The sequence below is a fragment of the Sarcophilus harrisii genome, chromosome 5, assembly GCF_902635505.1.
Source record: "Sarcophilus harrisii chromosome 5, mSarHar1.11, whole genome shotgun sequence".
NCBI lineage: Eukaryota > Metazoa > Chordata > Mammalia > Dasyuromorphia > Dasyuridae > Sarcophilus > Sarcophilus harrisii.
Genome location: NC_045430.1, coordinates 235,856,299 through 235,870,417, shown reverse-complemented (window position 1 = coordinate 235,870,417; position 14,119 = coordinate 235,856,299). Strand labels below are relative to the sequence as shown.

The following is a 14,119-nucleotide window of genomic DNA, read 5'->3' as shown; positions in this document are numbered from 1 at the left end:
CTCCTCACTCCAGGGCTGGTGCTCAATCCACAGGGTTATTATCTAACTGCCCCATAGAAAATAACCAGGAGATGAAAGTACTAGCAATGGAGAGGATTAAGATCTCCTGTGGGTGACTCTTGAAATGAATCTAGGGGAAAAAAACAAAATCCATTTCTAAGGTGCAGAGGTGAGAAGACAGATTTTTAAGATAGTAACTTTTGATGGCTTAGAACTCTTTATCAGTCATCCCCAAATAAACTAATTTTTTTGCATCAAAAGTAGTGCTTGAGGATGTGTTGTGTATGTATGTGAACTCTAGTTATTTTTATAGTGGATCTTGACATACACAATTGATTAAATGTATTATATGGCTTTTAATTCAGATCAGATTAATATTGCTCTAAGTCCCAGAGCAAAGAAATAGATACAATATGAAGCTTTAAGTATTTCCATACTTCTTTAAAAGATTTTCATCAACATCATTGCATCAATTATGACTGCTTGCTCTGCTACTACATATTGTAAAGCCCTGAATATCTTAGTAAGACAAGTATTTGTAAACTTGCTTTTTCAAAAAAAAAAATTTGATAACTCTAAATATAATGGATTTTTTATATTCATTTTATTCATTTAAAAATTCATTTAATTTTTTTCATTTAAAAAACATTATTCTGAGAAGGGAAATATAAGTTTTACTACACTGCAAAAGAAATCTATGGTATAAAGTTGAGAACACCTGTCTTAATAAGTTTTTATATGTTGTTAAGCTTGCTGTTAATTACCCCTTTTTTGTTCAAGGTTGTAATGAAGAGCTTCTAAAGAATATTGTATGGTTATTGGATTTTAGATCTACAGATAAGAGACTTCAGTGACAATCTAGCCTAACGGTCTTTAAAGAAGAAAGTGATTGTGTAAAGGTGGTGGGAAATGACTTGCCCAATCAGCAGAGTTTGGATCCTTGGACAACCACCATAATGCCCCATCCCTAAGCCCCTTATTTGTTTGTTCCATTTGGATAGATCCTGTTACAACTTATCATAATGATAACCATAGACTTTCCAATGACCAAGTCACTTAGATGCTGGTGTTTAAAAAAAAAAAAAAGTTGAATTCATAATCTAGCTTGAAATTAAAGAAAATGCCCCATGGAACACAAATACATTTTAAGAGGATTAGAGTAGAAGCTTTAAAAAAGAAATGACAAACACCATACCTTAACCAAGAGTTGTTGAGTAAAATAGTAGTGTCTTAGAATGGTTTTTATAAGGATAATCACTTTAATAGTAGGTTTCAAGAAGTTTTCTTATTTTAGAAGTGGCTTATGCAAATAACCACATTAATCCTTAGGCAGTAACTAATTTACCTTTTTCTCTTATTCTGTAATGGATACTAGTTAAAACTACCCTTAAGAAACTTCTGTTCCCAAGGCTAGGCATGTGAGGCCGATTTAAAGATAATGTGTCTAAATTATGATTTGAGACTTTTACCATATGTGGGATAATTTTGAATTTTTTTCCCTCATTCTTTATTATGAAGAATGGCTCTCTGTAAAGGGTTATGGGGGGTGAATATTGTGAAATGCAAATGACATTTTAAAATGATAGTTAAAATTTATCTGAAAATGATTTTTTTTAATGTTTTTTAAACACAGGATAAAAATAAGGAAGCCCCTTGGACCTAGACAAATTGTCTTCCCCTTTTTTTCTTCCAGACCAGCTTTGATTGTCAGCTTCTGGTTACTGGGCAGGCTGGTTTTTTGCGGTATTGTTTTTGTTGGGGACACACGTTTTTGAAATGTGAAAGTTGTGAGCTCATTCTTCTGGTCATGGAAACTATGAGTTCGCTAGGTGTGCTGGGAGCAGAAAGCAATGTCTCCAATCTTCTGGTTTCTTCTGGATCCCCAAAGCTGAATTTTCATCATGATCATCACTACCTTCCCCATATGGTGTTGTGTTACTCAGATTGGTGGTTGCAAAATTATGATTTATTATCAGTAAATGTTTGATTTGTATATAAGAAGATGAGAAACTTGCAAGTTTGTGGGAAACAAGTTCTAGATGATGGTTGTGATCACAGAGAAGTACCCATGGAGGAAAGGGGAGAATGGTCTGTCTCTAGTATTACTTTTCTCTATTTGTATGAAAGGATTATCTTCAGGTGAAAGCTTTCAAGTAAAAATATAAGTGAGTAGAGAGAGCCATGACATACATTTCTTATGGAAATCTGGTGTCCCTTTGAAGTTTACTTTTCCTCTCACAATCAGTCTTTTAGCTTGAAAGAATATTTTCTCAATTCTGCACGTATTTTGGAGGAAATAGCTCCTTTCAAAGGAACCTTTAAAAAATCCACTATCATGTCTGTAATTCTAGCATTTCATTCTCAGCATCAGTGTACTCTTCTGTGACAGGAACAGCACATCATTACTTTATTTTAACCTAATTTTGCCTAATAGGCTGCACCTGAAATAATTGAACCTCGCTTCTCTTTACAGCTGAAGTTCAGAGTGAGATTGAAAGGATATTTGAACTGGCAAGGACTTTGCAGTTGGTAGTCCTGGATGCAGACACCATCAATCATCCAGCCCAGCTCAGCAAAACCTCTCTGGCTCCAATTATAGTCTATGTAAAGATTTCTTCTCCTAAGGTAAAGAGGGTTGCTGTTGTTTATTTGCTAACTTGCTTTTCCCCAGAATGTGTTTTATGTTCTTAGTTTCTAATGCAACAAGTTATTTTCTTTGAAATTGAAACCAAGATTATAAAGAAACATATGGCTTCCATTAAATGTCGATAATCAATGATGAATGGATTGTGTACTTCTTTTTGCCCACATTTCTGGTAAGAAAATGACTGAAGGTAAATGGCTGTCATCTCGGGCAATGGTTTTGGAGAGCAAGGTGAGGAAAACATGATTATCACTTTTGAGTCTTGAAAAATGGTGGAACTCAGAGTGAATCTGATGTCACTCATGTGTTGTGAAGCCCCTAACTGAGAATTCTGTAAATATGTGCTTTTTGCAGTTTGGAATTTCAATGATTTGTAGAGAGAGAGAGAGACTGAGATGTTCAGTCCATTATAAGCAAAATGCTTTGCTTCTGAAACACCTTGCTTCCTACTCCATCCTGCCCCACAAAGATTATGGGAATTTTTAACTCTTTGTAGATTTTGCTCTTTTTCGAACATCTTCCTTTGAATCATCTTATAATTGTGTTTCTTGCAGGTTTTGCAAAGGCTAATAAAATCTCGAGGAAAATCTCAAGCAAAGCACCTCAATGTCCAGATGGTGGCAGCTGATAAACTGGCCCAGTGTCCACCAGTGAGTTACTACTTCTCTTTAGTGTAGAAATTTGTATATAATCCAAAACTTGATCAGGGTTCCAAAATTAATGGATTATAGATTTCCCAGCATGGAAGTGAAACATGACCTTTACAAGTCCTACAAGGACCTGGACACAACTTCTTCTAATCCACTTCTTCATCTGTAAGAGGAAGAAGAAGTAAGCACAACATGGTAGGGAAGATCAAATATCAACATGTGTCTCTATGTGTAGGGTCCACAGTTTTTTGGTTTGGTTGTTTTGTTATTGTCCCCTGAGTCATAATGCTGGCGTGCTTGAAGTAGGATCTTAATCTTTTTTTCCTCTCTACAGGAATTGTTTGATGTAATCCTAGATGAAAACCAGCTTGAAGATGCCTGTGAACATCTTGCTGACTACATGGAGGCTTACTGGAAGGCCACCCACCCTCCTAGCAGCAATCCCCCCAACCCTCTCCTTAGTCGAACTCTAGCTACGGCATCTCTTCCAATCAGCTCCACCCCTGCCTCCAATTCACAGGTGCAAGACCTTCTCCTTCTTCTTCTCCATTTTCTTCTCTTCTTTCTTTCTCCGCCTTCTCATTCTCCTTTCCTTCTCCTCCTTTGTACTTCTCTTCCTTCTCTATCTCCTCCTTCTCTTCCTTCTTTTTTGTCCTTTTCCTTTTCTCCTTGTCCTTCTCCTCCTTTTTCTTTTCCTTCTTTTTCTTTTCTTCTTTCTTTCTCCTCCTTCTTCTTTTCCTTTTCCTCCTCCTTTTCTTTCTCATTCTTCTCTTCCTTTTCCTTCTCCTCTTCCCTCTCCTCCTCCTTCTTCTTTATCTTTCTTTCTTCTCCTCCTTCTTTTCCTTTTCCTCCTCCTCCTTCTTTTCCTTCTTTTTATTTTCTTCTTTCTTTCTCCTCCTTCTTCTTTTCCTTTTCCTCCTCTTCTTTCTCATTCTTCTCTTCCTTTTCCTCCTTCTCTTCCTCCTTCTTCTTTTCCTTCTTTTTATTTTCTTCTTTCTTTCTCCTCCTCCTTCTTTTCCTTTTCCTCCTCCCTTTCTTTCTCATTCTTCTCTTCCTTTTCCTCCTTCTCTTCCCTCTCCTCCTCCTCCTTCTTTCTCTTTCTTTCTTCTCCTCCTTTTCCTTTTCCTCCTTCTCCTCCTTCTTTTCCTTTTCCTCCTCTTTCTCCTCCTTCTCTGTCAGTACCTTGACTAACCTCCACTTACTCTTCTGACCATACCCAGGGTTCCCAAGACCAGAGGAATGACTATTCTGCTCCCACTCGCTCTGCTTCCCAAGCTGAAGAGGAACCCTGTCTTGAGCCCGTCCGGAAATCCCAGCACCGTTCCTCCTCCTCAGCCCCACACCACAACCATCGCAGCGGCCTGGGCCGAGGCCTCTCCAGGCAAGAGACATTTGACTCAGAAACCCAAGAAAGTCGAGACTCGGCCTACGTGGAGCCAAAGGAAGATTACTCCCACGAGCACGGAGACCACTACGTCCCCCACCGGGAGCACAACCACCGGGAAGACGTGCACGGGATCAGCGACCACAGACACAGGGAATCTCGGCACCGGTCTCGGGAAGCTGACCGAGAGCAGGACCACAATGAATGCCACAAGCAGCGCAGCCGACACAAATCAAAAGATCGATACTGTGACAAGGATGGAGAAGTGATATCCAAAAAACGGAATGAGGCTGGGGAGTGGAACAGGGATATTTACATCCGGCAGTAACTTAAGCCTTTGAGGCATTTTTGTTTGTCTCTTGGAAGTCTTGTCAAACAGCCATGTTCCTCAACCACCACCCTGCCCTTGCCCCCCCCCCAAAAAAACACCTCACAAAATATTTTGGCTCTCCATCACAAATCAAATGATATCTCTGTCTTGTACAGTTTGTATTGCTGTTGCTTGCAGAGCAATAGCATGAGATAGAATATTCACATCCTTTTTTTATTATTATTAATGTTGGAAGTGCTCTATTGACTCACCCGGTACAGTTGCAGGCTTCTGGTGTCGTATTTGACTTTTACAAAGCTGTTTTTGGTAGCTGCCCCTTGAACAATATCTGTTGTCATCTTCAGGTGGTTATTAGTGTTTTAAACAAGCTAGAGTTGATGTGTAATAATCTCCTGTGTATTCAGCAAGCCAGAGTCAGCCTACACAACAAAAAAAAATTGTATTTTCTCCCAATTGCATATTCATTTAAGGACCACTATCTGTTGCTTGTACCTCTGGTTGACTAAATTTGGGGGACAGATTCAGTCTTGCCTTACACAAAGGGGATCATAAAGTGAGAATCTATTTTCTATGTACTGGTACTGTGTACTGTATATACAGTTTGTAAATGTTATTTCTGTAAACACCTTCTTATTATATCGGTTTGATCACACTATTTTAAGAGTCCTATGCCAAGTCAGCAGATTTGCTTTTGAATTACAGGGACTGGAAATAACCCTCAGTTCAGGAAATTTGTAACAACATTCAGTCTTGATACTTTTCCCTCTCTAGTAGAAAGTCTCCTGTACATATTGTAAATATGTGTGATTGCTTGAGATAAAGAAAGGTTTAATTCAAGAGTACCATGCCATCCTTACAAGCTTATCCTTTTGACCACGAGGTATGGTAGAGATAACCAAACTGTAGAAATTCTAATCCATAGGATTCACACTGATTGTTACAAACACATTCTTAGTAGTTGGTGTCTGTTAAGAGTCATAGCACTGGAGCATATGAGCCAGAAATCTTTGCGTGCAGGCGTGTGTGTGTGTGTGTATGTGCGCACATGTGAATATATATATGTGTGCACACGTGTGTGTGTTACGGTAAGTTTGAGTGACATGATGAATCTGAATGCAAAAAAAGAGTCTGTTGAAGAAAAAATAGAGACTGATACTTAAAATTCTGCCCAATTGGATTTCTATTTTGTTGTTCTCTGTTACTTTAATAATCCAATGCGCAGTCAGGGAATTTGAGGAAGTTTGCTGCCAAAGGTAAATAGGGAAGCATAATCTGCTGGCTCTTTTTGTGATACTCCCGGAGCGTAAACACAGGCACTTGTTACTGTGAGTGTTTCACTGGAAATGGTACAATCTTTGTGTTTTATAGTACTTGTTTTAGGAAGAAAAGTTTACACAGCTTGTGGAATTATTTTGTGGGAAAATAAATTTTTGTAGTTTCTCCCACTTCATTTCTACACTTGCCAATTACTCCCATTAATTCTTGTCATCTGGTGTTCCTATCCTTCTACCTTTCACCCAATATCTTTCCAAATCAAACAGTTTTGGTGTTTGTTTGTCAGGAATCTAGAAAGTGATTTTTTGTAACCAAAGTCTCTGCTATTTAGAATTAATTGGGTCAAAATGAATTGACCTGAAGCACTAGTAAAATGTGGGGATATCTTACTTCACTAGACATCTGCTTTGATGAAAAATGCCTAGAAGATACTATCTCCTGCCTTCAGCTATTCTGCTGTAAATGATTGAAAATGTTGCTAATAGTTTTAAGACAAATAATATAGATGTCTCTAAGTGCACATGTTATCCAGACATCACTGGATGGGTAATGTTATTATTAGGTGTCTGAGTTTTTAACACTTGAAGTTTTTCTGGAAAAAAAAATGGATATAATTGCCCAATTTCAAATAATGTACATTGTCAAAAAAAAATGAAATTCCATTTTTTCAAATGCCCTTGTTTATTCCAGTCTCTAGCCAATATTTTAACCTTTTAAATTAAAATTTGTCATAGATTTGGCTTTTTCTACTCTTCCATATCCCTACTTTCTCACCATGGTGGAAAAAAAAAAATCATACTTTGAAAGGAACTAACCAAAACAAGTGGAGTGCTTTATCAACCGATTTCCTGAATCTTTTTTTTTCTTTTCAGGATGAGACACTTTTGTATATAATGTAGGTAAATGATGCTCAGTAATTAGATCTCTTGAACTGTTAAAACTGATTTATTTATTGTACCATACCAACAGTGGCTATAATGGACATGCTGAAATCTCGTTGCATCAGTGAGAACTTCATTCCAATAACCTTGCTTTTAAAAAATGTTCTAGCTAAAATAGACAGCTATATGATACTCATCCCTACTGTTTCAACATATCATGTTGGCCAGCTTGCTGGCTCAGAATCATTTATATTCTTAAAATGTGACTAATATTCTAGACTGCCTCCACCACTTCATTTCTCTTCCTCCTTTCTTTAGCTTAATGAGATTCCATCTTATTTACCTTAAGATTTCCACCACCACCCCCATTTTTCATTTCAGTTCCTACTTGTGGATTCTCTTGCAGGATTGCAAATCTTTGAGCCGTTATACATGAAAAATTCCAGTGGACATAAATGTAGACAAAGTGACAAAGAAAGTAATCTCAGGAGCAATGGGATTTTATCAGTTTGTGGAATATAAAGCTGTAGTCTTTTCACCCAAGCATTTTTGTCATTGATATATTTAATTGCGGCATCACAATTTAGTCAGTCAATCTTGAGAAATGATGGAAATGACTTACTGTGTTCTTGTCCTATTCATTTCCATTTTTCCTTTCTATGCTCCTTCTCCACTGCTGATTTCATTTACTGTTGCAAAAAGGTGCTGCTAAATATAGGGACTAGTTTTAGACATTGTATTTTGGGATGTCACCACCCTTTAAACATGGTTTGCTATGCATTCCTGTTGAGACGTTCACTTGTCAGCAGCCACACAAAATTGTTCTTCAATAATCCTGGTTTTAAATCATCCATATGAAACAAATAAAGAGCTGGCTTCTGCACTGTTTATTAGTAGTAGAAGTATTACTTGATTTCAGAACTAATTATTTTAGTAGGAAATGCTTTGTGTCTACTACTGCTTCTGTTATCAAATTATCAATTTGTGTAGTTCCTTCCTTTGGAAAAATGATAGCAATTCAAAGTTTACTTCCTATAACACAAGTCCTGCCATCATGAAGCTGTTCAAGAGGCAGATGACACAATAAACATCTCACCGATTTCATATGAACCAGGTAAGTGACTTGCTAAAAAAAAAAAAAAAAAAAAAAAAAAAAGATGCTGGCAGTCCTGACAAATGGGAATTTATTCCTCAGCAATACTTTGTTTATCTTTTCATTTTGTTTTTCAATTCTGCCTGTGTGCTAAAATCCATGATCAAGATAAAAAAAGTTACTTTGAATTTTATTATAAAATATTTTTAAAGAACAAGCTATTTGGATAAATTGTACTCCACTGGTGCAGTCTCCTCTATCTGATAATACAAGTCAGTTGAGAATTACTATTTTTGTTCCCCCTGAATTGTTTGCATGGGTTGAGTAGAATGAAGTTATATTCCATCAAAAGCAGATTCCCTTCCCCTCCAGCTAACCTATGATTTTCCATTTATTTTCATTTCAACACCATTTAAACTAAAACTAGCTCAGGTTTTGAGAGGAAAAACAAAGTAAAATGCATTTGTTGTTAATTTCAATCCACTGTCAATTCTGCAGAACATCCATAGTCAACTATGCATATAAATTCTAACGAATTTATATACAAATTGTACAAATTCAAATTATATTTCTTCTTATCAGCCTACAAAATATTCCTTTAAATTCTATTTTCAAATATCTCAAGATATTTATTTTCTTCTCTTATGGGCTATTTATCATCACAGTTTGTACTGCCTTTCTTTTAACTTCTTAAGTTTGAGGTTGTTGAGTATTTTTTTAACTTTTATTTCAATTTATTCTTTGACTTTAGTAAAGGAGTGAAACTCACTGCAAGCTTCTTTTTCTGTCCCGGGAAAAGTGACTTTTTAACAATAGTCTTTAGATTTTCTGTTTCATTCCACAGACCTTTTTTTCTTCTCTTTCTTCTTGACAAAAATGTTCATGTATCTATCATCAATCAAAATTCTCTCCAGCCTTCCAAAATGTAACTATACTATTGAAATACTCGCTTTTCCTTTAACATACATTACTTCAGGCTCTGATAAAGAAAAGTATACTAGGCATGGGAATTTTAAAATATGGACAGGGACTGAAACATCATGTGTTTAAATGAATGTATTTTATCTTCTCAATTGTACTTATAGTGGGAGCACAATAAGTTTTAGAAATGAAAGTAAGTTCTAAAAGGAGTACTGATCATTTATTATATTGAATGATTTAAAAAGATACAAGAAATGTTTCATCTCTTATGTGCCCAAAATTAAAGGAAATTTAGGGCTGTGGTTAAACACAGTGCTCTTTTTCTAATCACTGACTTATACTTTATACAGAGCAGCCCAAGCCCATGTGGACTTTTTAACTCTGGCAACAGTTTGTATTCACTTAGATAATTATCACTATGCCCTCATCAGGGCTTTCAGGACAGACTATTTGCTAATCTTGCCTCTCCCTCAGCAAGAATACAGGACCACATATAGGCCACTCTGCCAGTGTTCATACAGAATTCACTTCTAGAGACAACTGACAAACGTGATCAGCTATATCTTACATAGTGGGAAACAGTTTCTGCCCTAAAGATGAAACAGAAGATTCTTAATGTCCTATTTCATAACACAAATATTACAAATAAAGTATATACAGACTGTTTCCTGAGTTTTCAAATGCATTTAAATGAAGTCCTCCTTGCTTACATTTAAAATCAGTAAAAGGAAAAACAGAATGGCAGTAGATGTATAATCTTGTGGTGTAGGCATTTGCTCCAAAGATAGGCAGCAGGGTGACCCAGCGGTTAGAGCCCCCAATTCTGGCCTCAGACACTTACCAGCTGGGTGAGCCTGGCCAAGTGGACTTTTGTCTGCCTCTGCTGGCAGATAAAGCTAGCTGCTGAGGATCAGATGAGCTTTCTGTGGAGAAGTGCTTGCTTAGCACGGGGTCTGGCACATAGCAGCTGGTGCTTAATAAATGCTCGTTTCCTTCCTTCAGAGATGCAGGAGGTAACCCATTCAGGCCTACTCTTCTTGGGTAACCCTTCTGCATTTGGTGGTATGATCTCCCCGAAGGGGACTCCAAGAAGATGCTAGGGAACAGGGCAGTCTCCCTCAGGTTTCTTTGGTATCATGAGGCTGTCACAGGAGCACGACAGAGCACCATCCGACACCTCTGATTGCCCTTCATTCCCCCTGCATAACCAACTCATGTTTTTTGGTCGTAATTTTTAGACAACGTCCCCTTAATGCCTTGTTGGGATGCGTTGCTGTTTGTGCTCTCCACGCACCTCCAGGGCTGTTGAGGTGGTCACCAACTCGGACTCTTTGGAGCTCTTCACCTCACAGCCATTCCACAAGAATATTGGTATTAGAAATGTGGCCCTTGTTTCAGGGAGAAGTTTTGGAGTCCCTGAAAGACCTTTTCAGTTTTCCTAAAACCAGCCTATGCTCCTCCTCCTGTAATTCTGGGCCTAACTTGCTGTCTAATTTCATTGTCTGGTTCATTCACTTAGATGCAGTCTGGACAAGAAGTATTCATTTGTTTGTGTTTTCCTGGTGGCTAGATGAACCAAACTCTTTAGAATAATTATCACTCTCATTTAGGACAATCTGCAGTGTTCCAGGATTTGCTGCAATTAGAATATCATCTGCAAATTGGAATATCGGAAAGACTTCACCATCCATTGGGAATGTCTCCTCAACCTGGATTCTGCTTGAGCCCACTAACAGTTGGTAATGCTTCTGGCAGGGGTCTTATCTCCTTGAAGCAATATAAATTACAAAAAAAATTTTAAGACTATACCATGCGGCCTCTAAAAATATTTATATTAATTTAAACAAGATATGCTCCATCATATGTCAGAAGAATAATTGTTTCATACTGAAGAACTATATTAATCCACAAAGGAATACAACTATCCTGAAAAGCCTATTATACTTCTCTATGTAGTTAAAATCTTTAAAAATGACTACTGCTGCTAAATGGTGCAGAGGATAGAGTGCTGAGCCTAGAATCAGGAAGTCATAGCTTCCTGAGTTTACCTCTGGTCTCAGATACTTACTAGCTGTATGATCCTGGGGGGCAAGCCATTTAACCTTGTTTGCCTCAGTTTCCTCATCTGTAAAATGATCTGGAGAAGGAAATGGCAAATCACTCTAATATCTATGCCAAGAAAATCCCAAACAGGATCACTAGGAGTTGGACACAACTGAATAATGATTGAACAAAAATAAAAGTAACAAAATCATATCATTTAGAAGTGTTCAAGAAATACTATTAACTTTATTTCAGTTACAAGAGATAAGATTTTCCAAACAACAGCTGAAAAAGGTAAACTAACAAAACATATAAAAATGTCAATTCCTTATACAGTGATAATATTACAAAATGTTTTCATACTTTTTATATTTTTAATATAACAAAGTGTTTACTTATTAAAGTTAAATCTGCATTTTAAAAAGGAAATCTGTAGAAAATATAATCTGACATTGATCATATCACATTTTTTATGAACAAAAACAGAAGAAGCTATTTTCAGACATCTGAAGGTATCTTCTTTGTAGTCTGTTAAAGACATAAGTAAAAAAGAATCCTTTATAAACATAATCTCATTCTACCCTTTTGACTTTTTTAACCTGTGACTCTTGATTCCTAAAAGAAAAACTGGCACATTTTCCTGCTTCCATAGCAACCATATCATCAGCCTATAGGCCTGAAAACACTACACCAATAATATTTTTATGTAACAGACACTCAACGAAATTCTGACTTCCGATAATTCTTTTCCTAAACACTTTCACACTTTACAAATTTTGCAATAAAAAACCCTATACAGTCCTTATTTGCTAACCAAATCATGTCTTCTCTGCTGGCATTTCTAACAGAGGTTATGTCGGTGCCCTTTAAAGGTATGATGGATGGATCAAATCGCTGCAACTGCTTCAGCTGATCAAGAGATAGGCCAGCTCCTACCATTCCTGGTCCTCCAACATGTGGTTCCTGTTTGTAGAAAGTCATCAAGAACTAGTACGATAGGTTTCTTATTTGTCTGTAACTAATACATGCATATGTTAATTCACATTATTTAAATTTATCACCTTAAAAGGCTAAATTCAATATTGACGACATTAACCAGAACATTTTTTCTAATTACAATATAAGTTCAAATTATCATTTACATAGTGCTTTATAACAAGCACAGGGAAGTATCTTTATTCTGGAAGGAATTATATATTTTCCAGGGTATCAAATTGGGATAAGAACAGTAGCCAGATGTAACAGAACCTAATCTCCCTTATATGATTGCTATTAGATAAACACTCTTTATCAGAATCTCAAAGAACAATGCTGTAATAACTCCAAGGAATATTATGACAAACTTAAAAATGTTTTACTTTCATCTATGGCACTTGAGTGGTAAGAAAACATCAAAAGGACTTTAAATGTAAGAAATTTTATCATGAAGAAATATATTAGTTAAGACAACATCTAGCTGGGGGAAAAAATTACATAACTCAAGAGTTCTCTTTGAGCTGTCATGTAGATTCTTAGCCCCCAAATCATCATTTCATATCACATCCTGAAAACAATAGGCAAAGCACAAACATTTGATCCTTGCAGAGCCAATGGGTGCTGACAAAGTTGTTTCCTTGATGCCGTCATCACTTTTAGTCACAAAGCACTCACAAGACCATACCACTGGTAAAAGGAGAGTTTGAGACCAGATATTTGCAGGGTCCTTCACACGCCACAACCCTGCCTCTGGGATCGTTAGGCCCTTGGAAAGCCCAACATCCCAGGAGACAGGCAGTAGGGAAGAGAGGCGCTCTCCCTATTACACCCAAGGACGTTCATGGACCCGAGGGGGTAAGCAACTTGTCCAAAACAGCACAATCAGTAAGAAATAGAACTGGAACTTCCTGGCTCCAAGTCCAATGCACTGTAACAGTTCACTCCAGAAAATGCCATTTGTGCATAAAAACTGTTTTGGAGATCACTATGAACTGACTCCAGAGACTGTGTGGGCATTTCGCTGTCTTGGTGCCAACTCTGCTGAAACTTGCTTCTTATCAGAGGCCGCTGATGGCGCGGTGGATAAAGCTCTGGGCCTGGAGTCAGGACATGACCTCAGACCTTTATTAGCTGTGAACCTGAGCAAGCCATGTAACTTTGGTTTGCCTCCAAAATAAAAGGGGAAGGACAACGGCACCTACTTGTAAGAAAGATTACAAGGCTCTAAAGACCCGATTTGTAGAGCCTGCTCCTGGTACCTTTTGGGTATGACAGAAATGATTATTCCCTTCCCTTGTCTTCCCTTATTCATTCTATAGTGCCACATAAACTATGTTTAAAAGAATTGCACATGTTTAACCTCTATTGGATTACCTACTTTCTAGGGGAGGGAGGAGGGAGAAAAATCTGGAACACAAGATTTTTGCAAGGATGAATGTTGAAAACATCAATAGTACCACATAAGGAACAGAAGTGAATCTGTAATACTTAATGTGTTTGGAATAATAAGTTTTTTATCCAGGATTGAACTAAAACCCAAATATCACCATATAGAAATGTGACCATAAAAATTGTCAGATTAAAACTGTACTATGGAACATAGACTGTTCTAGGTGTAATCAAGTGCAATTTCCTATCTTGGCTACTGATCTTCTAAAGCCATAGTGCTAGAATGTCTGATCAGCTTTGAAATGATATGAGGAAGACTGGGCACCATGTTCTCCCATGAACAATAAAGCACTTAAAGAAAAGGGCAAAAAACTAAAAAAAGAAAAAAAAAACCTCTTAGAAAATACTGAAGACAATGAGTAATAAGAATAGCTTCATCTGTAATAATTGCCCTCAGAGCCTATAATATTTTTATTGTGGCTAACAAATGACCCAGGCTAACAAAAACAACAACAAATTCTGAAAACATAATT

The 14,119-nt window shown here is 37.1% G+C and overlaps 2 protein-coding genes across 5 annotated transcripts in view; one reads left to right on the top strand and one right to left on the bottom strand.

The window, feature by feature from the left end:
- CACNB2 (calcium voltage-gated channel auxiliary subunit beta 2) overlaps positions 1-9,026 on the top strand; it is a 373,480-nt gene extending 364,454 nt beyond the window's left edge. For all 3 annotated transcript variants that reach the window (XM_031939900.1, XM_031939899.1, XM_031939898.1), the window contains exons 11-14: positions 2,474-2,625; positions 3,199-3,294; positions 3,629-3,814; positions 4,515-9,026. In XM_031939900.1, the coding sequence (XP_031795760.1) occupies positions 2,474-2,625; positions 3,199-3,294; positions 3,629-3,814; positions 4,515-5,006 (926 nt within the window). In that variant the 3' untranslated portion in view covers positions 5,007-9,026. The remainder of the gene's footprint in view (positions 1-2,473; positions 2,626-3,198; positions 3,295-3,628; positions 3,815-4,514) is intronic.
- A 2,419-nt stretch (positions 9,027-11,445) lies between these two features.
- The window catches only part of NSUN6 (NOP2/Sun RNA methyltransferase 6), a 39,503-nt gene continuing 36,829 nt past the window's right edge, over positions 11,446-14,119 (bottom strand). For both annotated transcript variants that reach the window (XM_003771893.4, XM_023505099.2), the window contains exon 11: positions 11,446-12,185. In XM_003771893.4, coding sequence (XP_003771941.1) covers positions 11,973-12,185 — 213 coding nt within the window. In that variant the 3' untranslated portion in view covers positions 11,446-11,972. The remainder of the gene's footprint in view (positions 12,186-14,119) is intronic.